Source organism: Populus euphratica, unplaced genomic scaffold (genome assembly GCF_000495115.2).
Source record: "Populus euphratica unplaced genomic scaffold, PopEup_1.0 scaffold753.1, whole genome shotgun sequence".
Classification (NCBI taxonomy): Eukaryota; Viridiplantae; Streptophyta; class Magnoliopsida; order Malpighiales; family Salicaceae; genus Populus; species Populus euphratica.
The window spans coordinates 99369-110456 of record NW_011500392.1 but is presented as its reverse complement, the minus strand read 5'-3'; the positions used below and the strand labels follow the sequence as shown (position 1 = coordinate 110456).

Genomic DNA, 11088 nt, shown 5'->3' with positions numbered 1-11088 from the left:
TCATCAATCAATCCTTTTATTTATGTGATAGGCCTGCATTAAAAATAGACATTTACCATAAATTAAAGGTATCTTATATTATTAGATATATTATTATAAAACATGCTTTGGTTAAGGAGTTATTGATACTTCAAGTGCAAAATGATAATATAAAACCATGATAAAAATGCACTTTTAAGTACTAATCATAGGACTTCAGATAAAACCTTCTAAGTTCAGACAAACCTTGCAAGCAGAGAAGTTTATTGATAGGTTGAATGAAAAAAAAATTATTTTTGAGAATAAGAAAATCCAATGAATACAAGGGTGGAGATCATTGTCATTAGATTGAAGGGGGAAAGACAAGGCAAACATAGGATCAATGATTAAGAGAAGATAAAAAAACTATTCCTTTTTTTTTTGAAACTCTTAAAATGTATATAGATGTCTCTGCATGCTGAGGCAAGAAGAAGGTATATTGATGGTTACACTAATAATTTTTATCATTTAATGGCTCAAAATGATAAGTCAAAAATGAAAAATTAGTTAGTTGCAACGCGCCTAAATGGATTACAATAGCCCATCCAAAACATGTTGTGTTTACAATATTTATAAATAGTCTTGGAAGCTTATTACATAACCCTCCGAATAGAAACAAAATAGGTAGCTAGGGCAATTAATAAACACTTTCATTCTTACCAAAATACTATAATGACATAATAATAATTAGGAAATAAGAACTCAACTTAAATCAGTTCCTTAACAAACCACATGCCAAGGCTTTGGCTCTAGTTTTAGATCATGTAAATTTGGATGTGGCAAGCGAGGGCATCATTCTACAAAGTATTGTAAGCTTGAGAGTCATCCAGGCAATAATATGCTTATAAAAGAGCTTACAAAGAAGACTGACCCAGTTTTCAATAATTTAAAGACTAGTGTAGATATTTTTTATGGAGATGCCAATGCTATACTAGTTATCTAAAATAGCATTTTAGTTTCCATAGGTGATTTGGATAAGGATTGACTATCCCTATCTTCTACTAAAATTGAACCATTAAAGATAATGTATGTAACTTGATAATTGAAGAAATTATTGGAAAGTGATGAAGATATTACAACTCAAAATAGAGAATTAGCGAAAGCATTGAAAAAAAATTAACTAAAAAAAATCACCCCAAACCCTATAAGTTGACATGGATGAATTGAGATAATTAGATAATCATGAATAAACATTTAATTGGAATCTTGATGTGTGATATAAACTTCACAAAACTATATATTGTATGCTTGGATAGCTAGTTGAGTAGATTTACCAATAATCAAACTATGAATTATTAAAAATAAATAAATATGATGCTCAAATATTTAAGATATACCTTAGATAATGAGCTACATTATATTGGATACCCAATGATACTAGAAGGTTAAAGTGATGCAAATTAGATATCTACTATTAAGAATTTGAAACCCACTAAGAAAATATGCATCACAATATCTATAATGAAATCAAATTTATTGCTTTGCATAAAGCTAGAGAAAAAAAGCTACGTGACAACATAATTTCTTTGAGGATATTTCATGTAAACCAAAGATAAAGCCAACAATTTGTGTTTGTTACAATAGTCGATTAACAATTGGTAAAGATTACAGGTAATGTGAATAATACTAAGTTTGGACATTTACATCATAGACATATTATTGCTAAATATGTACTCTCAAATAAAATTATTTCCATTAACTATATAAAATAAAAGAAAAATATTATAGATCTGTTTATAAAAGATTTAATTAGAGACCTTATATATAAATATTCATCAAGAGGAACAAGTTTAAGACCTTTAAAGATGAAAAAGTATCATAATAATTACCCTACTTAGTTGATTAAAAAACCTAAGATCTTCATTTAGATGAAAACTTAAGTCATGTGGCATTCTTATTACCACTCAAAGATGATAATTTCCTACCTTCTTCTATGATGAAAAGGGTGTTAATTATAGCATGATAAATGTGAGTTACGTTCTTAATGATTTTTACATCTTATTTTATTTATTTTATTAAACGTAGCATATCATAGTACTTCTAATAGAATATAATCTATGAGTGAAAAATATAATTGTTTCTTTAAAAGTTTTACAAGATGAATTCTCTAAAACACTTATAAAATTAGGAATTGTTAAGGAACAAAATGAACACAATCATAAGAACAAAAAAAAAATTCTTGGAATATAACTACACGAGTATTATCATCTTAGTCAGGGTCTTTTTGCTCTTTTGCTCTTGAAAGTGTCATTTTTTTTAGTCTTTTTTATTCTTGTTGCTTCTTATATCTTGAGCCATAGGATCTTTAATTATAGAGAAAAATTCAAGTTGATTTTATTGGTTCTTAAACTTTGAAAGGTAATACAACCTCCTTTAAAGTTGTTAGAATGACGGGAAGTTATTTGTAAAATGGTTGTATGCATCAAGTGTGACATACAATTTATTTTTAAGAACAAATAATTGAATCTATAACAATAATGTTTATATTACTTCATTTAAATTTATTCAATAAATAAATATATCATATTTACTTTGTAATTGCATAAATGAAATAGCAATTTAGTTTAATACTTTAGACCATTAAGTTTAGTATATTACATCAAAGAACCATCTCAACCAAAAAGTTTAAATTTTTAGGTAAAATATCAAGATATGATTTATATTATTCTTTAACACACCCCTTAAATGAAAGCTCTATTCTTTAACACACCCCTTAAATGAAAGCTTTTTGAACTTGAACTTGAACTTGTACAAACCCATAGTATCATGTGCTTGATTTTTTTATTACATAAATAGGGATGGTGAGATTCAAACTCGTGACCGTTTGATCATTAATATTTTAATATCATGTCAAAAAACCATTTCAATTCAAAAACTGAAGCTTTTAGATGAGGTCTCAAAATATAATTTATATTATTTTCTAGATTTTATATATTGATGTGCATGGTAGTAAATTGAATTAATTTAGTTACAGGTTTGAGATTTAACCGAATTGTTAAATTTGCAAGCACTATAATGAGACAATTTTATTACGATTAATCTTAACAAATTATAATTCAGCTTACGAAACGAAAGCAAGCAAGGTTCCTGACTCCCGAGGGATATCATTAATTTCATAAATTGTGAGCTAGAAAGTAGAAGGACTAAGATTTTCTCTCATTCAATATTTTTTCCAATTGCAAAAATATATTTACAACTATTGTTACAATCTGACTTAGTTTTTTCTCCGATGCAGTAACTTAAAGGTTGGCCGACTCTTGTTACAATGTGAAAGTTCATTTAAAACTATTCGCTTTGTGAATCAAACGGCACGGTAAGAGTATTTTTGTTTTCTTCTAAAATTATAGATGGGACTAAATACAAGACTCAGAAGCCTAGCTACTATAAGGTGTCAAAATTAGAACATTTGCAGGGGCACGCATAGTTGGAAGGCGTGTCTTGCGGAGCATATGAATTAATTGACCGGAGCGGCGTCCCTATAAAAACCTCAAAGCGTGCGTGAAGATATTATGCCTACCAGCTTACTCATTGCTTCCCTAATATACCAGCTGCTAATACCAAAGGCTGCCATGAGATCCAGTACCTGTTTGTGCTGAATCAAAACGTAGGTTGTTGTTGGGCATTTTCGGCAGTGGCAGCCATGGAAGGAATCAATAAGCTCACAACTGGTAAATTGATCTCCCTTTCAGAGCAAGAGGTTGTTGATTGTGACACCAAGGGTGAGGATCAAGGCTGCAACGGTGGTCTGATGGATGATGCCTTCAAATTCATTGAAAAAAACAAGGGTCTAACAACTGAAGCTAACTACCCATACAAGGGAACACATGGCACTTGCAACACTAAAAAGGCTGCCAACCACGCAGCAAAGATTACCGGGTTTGAAGATGTTCCAGCAAACAGTGAAGCTGCACTGATGAAGGCCGTTGCCAAGCAACCAGTTTCTGTTGCTATCGACGCTGGTGGATATGATTTCCAATTCTACTCGAGTGGCATCTTTACAGGAAGTTGCGGCACTCAACTAGACCATGGTGTCACTGCTGTTGGATATGGAGTCAGCGATGGATCAAAGTATTGGCTAGTGAAGAACTCATGGGGTGCACAATGGGGGGAAGAGGGATACATACGAATGCAGAAAGATGTATCCGCAAAGGAAGGACTATGTGGCATAGCTATGCAAGCCTCTTACCCCACTGCCTGATCAGATGTTCCAATATCTAAACATACTATTATTGATGGTTATTTCTGCCATGTAAGATAATGTGCATGCTTGCTTCTAGTAATCTCTTCTTTTTCTTATTTCATATCTCAGAAAGAACTCGTAGAAGCGCCTCCGATGCTAATAACGAGTCTGTATATGCTATTGTTACTGGGGAACATATACCTGAAAACTATCTGATTTTTATCTGTAATATATGTTATTTTTATGTCTTAGCATAATTTCTTCAAGGAAACCATCCTTTACATTCTCTCCCTTTTTCACTTTGTTCTACAAACTTGCACTTCCATAAATAACAAACAAATAATTGAAAATCCTAAACCAGACAGACAAACAAGACTTGCATTGATATACACCAAAGCATGCATAATGAAATTCTTAAATCTTGTACATAATTTGCCAGAATGAAATGAAGATGGACTAGCTACCAAAACAGCATCTAGAAGACAATTTGATCTCTGTAAAAGTTGTAGCTTAGAGGTGTGCTATAACAAGATGTTGAATTGTCGCTTGTAACCAATTCTATATTGTAAGAAAAGAGATCATAGAAAATGTGAAAAGTGAAGCAGCAAAAACTTCCATTCAGACCAAAACCAGAAAGCAAACTTGTATTTAGTATTGAATAACCTTTTTTAACAGTTTGTATAACTTTGATTGTATGTAAAGAACAAGTACAAATGAAAAAATGAAAGTAACTATTTTCCGGCTGTATTTGATATCTATTGAATAAAAATGAATTAATTCTATGAGCTGTATAATGTGATTCATGGAGAAAAATAAGCTGGGCTAAAATAATTGCCTCCATGGTTTCGGTTAAGAATGCTTGCAATTAGCAAGCACATAGTCATCTAAGAACTGGCTGAGCTGAGTAGCATACAGTTTTGGATCATTTCTGAAACGATCAACATGAGGTGTGAACACAAAGTTGCAGGCCCTAACCTCATGCCCAGCCCTTCGCTGCTTCGCTATAAATGATTCCACAGACCCTGCAGGAATGACTTCATCTGCAGAGCTATATATATACAACTGTGGACAGCTTGGTTGTCCTGATGATAATAAGCTTAGCACATCCGAGAGCCTCCTGCAATGTAATAATGAAAGTTATATAAGCTTCCTGTCATGGAGAATCTATCAATGGTAATAATGATAAGAATTAAATTATTAAGCATTTATCAACGTATGGTTTCAGATGTTTCTGTTTTTGGTAAGAGGGTATAACCTGTTCACCATAGGAAGGTTGAAAATCACATCAAAGAACTTCTCCAGAACGGATAATAAAGCTGATTCAGCTATGGCGGGCTTGGGTTCCATGAATGTTTTGCTGCCAACTAATAACTCCATATCTGACTCTTTTGAGCTTGCATGCACTTTCGCAGCAACACTATGCTTTTTCGGAAAAGCTGCAGAGAAGTCTGGTGCCCAAACCTACACAAAGGGAGAAAAAAGACCGTAAATATTTTCATCTCATAATCAAACAAACAATTCATGTTTCAAGGTTCAACTTATGTTATTAATTAAATAAAAAATTATCAATTAAAAAATACATAATAATTTATATCAAAGTTTTAATTTTAACAAGTAATCATGTTTAATTATAAACATGAAATAAATAACAATATAAAAATTAATAAAAAACAGAAAGTATTTATACTAATCCTCTAGCATATAAAAAAAACCAATGTTCAAGGGAATCCTACTGATATCCAACAGGTAAAATATCATAATTATCTGAATATAAAAAAAAAACATACTAAAAAATAACTCGAAAATAATATACAATATATTTAATATACTTAACTTAGGATCTAACCCATAACCTTATACATTTAGGAATAAAATGTAATTATAAACTGGAATCGATCTACCCAATTGATCCCAAACATAATCTAAACTAACTAAGGGTGTATTTGGTATTGCGGTAGCTGTTATGGTTGTGGTTTGGAAAAAGTTGTTTTATAAAAAGTACTTTTAGTTGAGGTTGGTTTAAAAAAATAGGTGTTTGGTTAAAACTGTGGTTGAAATTGAGGTTGAAGAAAAAGTAGTTTAATGTTTTTGGTTAAGAATGCTTTTAAAATTAAAGTTATAAAATAATTTTTTTAAAAATATATTAATATTAATGATTTTTAATTTAAATATTATGGATTTAATTATTGCTATTTAATCATGAAATAAATCATACTTTATATAAAATATTTTTTATTATTCCATGAAACCATTTACAATTTCATTACGTATGAAATACATCTGACAAGAACTACAGTTTTCATAATTTTTTGGGTAAAACTGTGGTTGAAATTGAGGTTGAATAAAAAATAGTTTAATATGTTCAGTTAATAATACTTTTGAAATTAAAGTTATAAAATAATTTTAAAAAATATATATTAATATTGATAGTTTTTAATTTAAATATTGTAGATTTAACTATTGTTATTACATCATGAAATAAATAATACTTTATACAAAATAATTTTTATTGTTCAATTAAACTATATACAATTCCATCACATATGAAATACATCCAACAAGGACCTCAGTTTTTTTGGTTTCTTAAGCGTGTAACAATATCAGGTAAAATATAATCAGGAACAAAATTGGGATTGCGATTAAATTCTTCAAATGCTGCGTTATTAAGTGATCCTTGTCTAATTTATGTAGTGTCATTGAATAATATTAAACACTAGTTTTTCGAATAAAATACAATTAAAAAATAAAAATAATTTTTATTTTACTGGGTTGGACCTAGTTCAATGCATTTTGAGTTTTGAACCGGAACCGGTCCAACCGGAACAGTGTAGCATGCTACACTGTACATGCTAATTAAAATTAGTGTGAACAGTGTGCACAAAGCAGCAAAATGCTGCCTTTTCTTTTCCTGCGTACATGGGACCCATACATAGTAAAATGTGTTTTTTTATTTACCAAACGGGTTGCGTCTGTGTTTTGTTTAAAACGCAGATGCAACCTCGTTACCAAATAGAATCTAAGCCTAAAAGAATTATCTAACCTCACTTTTAGGTCAATCGGTCGACTGAAACCATCCAGGAAAAATCAGTATACCAAAATACAATACACCAACTGGTCTATTGGTTCTACCTAATCGGTGATTTAGAAAAAATCGATCGACCAGTTCATCATGATTTTAGATTGCTCATCACCAGCCTCAATAATGGTAGATCTCCAAATAAACCCAAAATCTTAAAAAATCATAACAAATCAATAAACTTATATCAAATAACCTATAATACTTTAACCCATCATATTATAATCAACTAATTCATCAAACACATTCAATTCCTCAATTAATACTTAAAACACAAATTCAAACCCTAAACCTTGACAAAACCAAGAAATCAAGGCTAAAAACCATAATTACACAAATTAAATCATAAACCTTACCTTAAACACTTAATCTCCACAATCCTCTTCATTTTCTCTTCTTCCTCTCCTTATTGCCACTTCTCTTTCTATCTAAAATTAGATTTTTTTTTTAACCTTTTATTTATACTTATCAATCTTTTATTCAATTACCTTAATACCTTTCATCTATTTCCACCTAATTCTAAGCCTCTAATGGCATTATTGTATTCTCCTATTTATTCTCTATTTATTTTTTAGAAAATCATACTCTTCCCCACTTTATGAAAGTTTTGTCCTTAAAACTTAAAAGAAATGATTGAATACTTCCCAAGACTGTCGAAAAGATGAGGATACTCATTGTGCGTCCTCGAGCTTCTATGTCGCTTCCTAGTGTGAATGACCTTCCACTTCTCCTTCATTGAAGCTATATCTTTCGATTTAAATTTCCTCACTTGTCAGTCCACTATAACTTCCGGTTACACCTCATAAGTTATACCATCTTTTAACTTAATTGGCTGAACCTCTAACATATGAGATGGACCTGACATGTACGTTTGTAGCATAGAAACATGAAATACTATGGGTATAACAGATAAGTTTGATAATAGTGCTAACTTATAAGCAACTACTCCAACTCTCTCTAAAATCTCATACAGTTTAATGAATCGAGGATTTAATTTGTCTTTCTTTCTAAAACTGAAAGTTTTTAGTTAGTGATACCTTCAAGAACACACAATCACCTACTGAAAACTCTATATCATGCTTCCTCTTATCTGTATAACTCTATTGAAAACTCTATATCATGCTTCCTCTTATCCACATAACTCTATTGAAAACTCTATATCATGCTTCCTCTTATCTGTATAACTCTTTTGTCTACTTTGAGCTGTTTGAAGTTTCTTCCTAATTACCTCTATCTTTTCTAAAGTAATCTAAATCAATTGTGGCCCCATTATTCTTTTCTCACCAACCTCAAACTAACAGACCGACAATCTACACTTCTGACCATACAAAGCCTTATAACACATCATCTTTATGCTATTTTGATGACTAGTGTTATAAACAAATTTCACTAATGGTAGGAACTTATTCCAACCAACTTTAAAATCCATAACACAAGCCCTTAACATATTTTTCTAAAATCTGAATGGTCCTTTTAGATTGACCATCTATTTGAGGATGAAAAGTTATACTCAATTGCACTTTAGTACCCCTACCTTCTTGGAACTTCACTCAAAATCGTGATGTAAACTACGAACCTCTATCTAAAACTTTCGAGATTGACAACTCCATGCAATCAAACAATCTTGCTAATAAACAATCCGCCAACTTCGCATACCCATAAGTATTCTTAACTAGAAGAAAATGAGTTGATTTTGTCAAATTATCAATAATCACCCACATTGAATTGTAACTCTCTTGACTCTTAAACAATTTTGTCATAAAGTCCATTATGATCCCACTACAAGATTTTATAGTTTTACGGATGAAAAAATTTCATCGGTGATTTTTTTACCGACGTCATCACCGATGGATTATGTCCGTCGGGTTACCTTTTGTCGGTGATTCAACATTCCATCGCTATATCGGTCAGCAAAACAAAAAACCATTTGCCGATGGTTTTTGCAAACAGAATTTACACGAAAAAAAAAAGATTCCTGCTTGAATAAACCGATGGATTTGTATTCCATCGATGATATCGTGATTTATTGATGGAAACTAACCATCAGTAGGGCTATCGGTGAGTGTATGAAATACCGACCGAATATATCCATCTGTAAATTTGTCGGTAAGTGTGGCAGTTACTGTCAAATACTAACGGAGGGTTTCATCGGTAAGTCGGTCAATGAGTGTATGAAATACCGACCGAATATATTCGTCTGTAAATTCATCGGTAAGTGTGGCAGCTATTGTTAAATGCCGACGGAGTAAATCCATCGATAATTCGATTGGTGAGTGTTTAAAATACCGACCAAATGAATCCGTCAGTAAAATCATTGGTAATTGTTTTTTCTAAATTTGTTGTTAAAAAATTATTTAGGATATATAATATAAAACTATATAAATTAATTGTAATACAAATCAATTATGCAAATAAAATTTAAATTAAACAAAAAAAACAAAGTTAAATAATATTCATTACAAACTAAATATGTTTCAAAAAAAATATTAAATGAAGTTTTAAAGTTAAATAATGTTGATTACAAATTAATATAAAGCTGGAGCTGGAGGAGGAGGAGGAGATCCTGGAGGAGGCTGGTGGTTATACGGCCAAAAAAGATTAGGTGCACATGTTCCACTATTTGCCATGTTCATAACCATTTCACGGAGCTGTTCATACGCCGCCTTTTATTGTTCAAACTCCGCTTTTTATTGCTCTTGAGACGCTTTGAGTTATGTGTACTCCACTGATAGGTGGTCGTATTTCTCAGTGAGCTGAGTCGTGTGTTGCTGTAAGGCCTCAAACTCCTTAGATTTGGAGCTCGATATTGATTAGGCGCTCCCAACAGTTGAAACACTACGGGTCGACCGCAAGTTGTTGGCCGTAGTGTTGGAGAGCTCGTAAACCCGATTTTTATCGGGTCCACCCGAGGAGCCAACCACCATCCACAAATCCGAATCAAATTCTAGATGGTTCAAAATATTGTCCCCGTATCTCTCCCTTAACCGATTATTATAGGTCTCCTGAAAAAAAAAAGTAATCATCATATTCAATTCAATAAACATAATAACTTACATAATAACTTACAAACTAAAATGGTTGAACAAACATACCACAAAATGTTAAGCACGGTTATCAACAAATTGTTGCACCTCCTTCTGGCGGTCTTGACTCTGCACATGCGTCTCCACAAACAGTTCCATCGGGCTCGGCTCACCTATAATGAAAAAAGATATATTAACAACTAAATTTAATGATATATTTCATTTAAATTAATCTTACCATTCGTTTTGCATGTCCAGCAAACGGAATGGAGCCGCCAGTGTGCGTTGTCACCCCGCCATGAATTGGCCGATTCCAGTTGCCAACACTGGACCGTGAGCGTCGTGTGAACCGCTCAGATGTCACGTGCTCAATATAGTGCGGCCATATATCTTCCGGGATCTATATTGGTTTGAAATCCCTACAAATCGTAACATCGTTCCAGCCTTGGAAACCCCTATCCCTCGCAGTTTTTTTTGCCTTTTTTTGTGCTTCATACAAAAAATCATGCAACCTACTTCACGCAACCAAAAATTACATTTTGAAACATAAATTTTTATCTAAAAAAAATCTTGTACTATTTTTTATCTTACCTAGTTGCCGCGTGATTTTCCCACACCCTCCTCACAATAGTGTTATGTTCACTGTCCCAACAGAATTTGTACTGTATATAAATTAACAAGTTTTGATAAAAGTAATAATTTATTTACAATTATATTAATAAGATGAAAATTATAAATTAATACCAACCTCAAACCTGTTAAACCATGCATTGATTTGAGGCATCCATTCA

The 11088-nt window shown here is 31.9% G+C and overlaps 1 protein-coding gene and 1 pseudogene across 1 annotated transcript; one reads left to right on the top strand and one right to left on the bottom strand.

The window, feature by feature from the left end:
- Positions 1-4229, top strand: part of LOC105114353 (senescence-specific cysteine protease SAG39-like) — a 10107-nt pseudogene extending 5878 nt beyond the window's left edge.
- Positions 4230-4815: 586 nt separating this feature from the next.
- Positions 4816-5637, bottom strand: LOC105114352 (uncharacterized). Its single transcript, XM_011010874.1, has 2 exons — positions 5454-5637; positions 4816-5315 (listed from the first exon to the last, which is right to left on the bottom strand). Exons 1-2 carry the CDS (start codon positions 5573-5575, stop codon positions 5048-5050), a joined length of 390 nt encoding a protein of 129 aa, XP_011009176.1. The 5' UTR covers positions 5576-5637; the 3' UTR covers positions 4816-5047.
- Positions 5638-11088: the final 5451 nt, after the last annotated feature.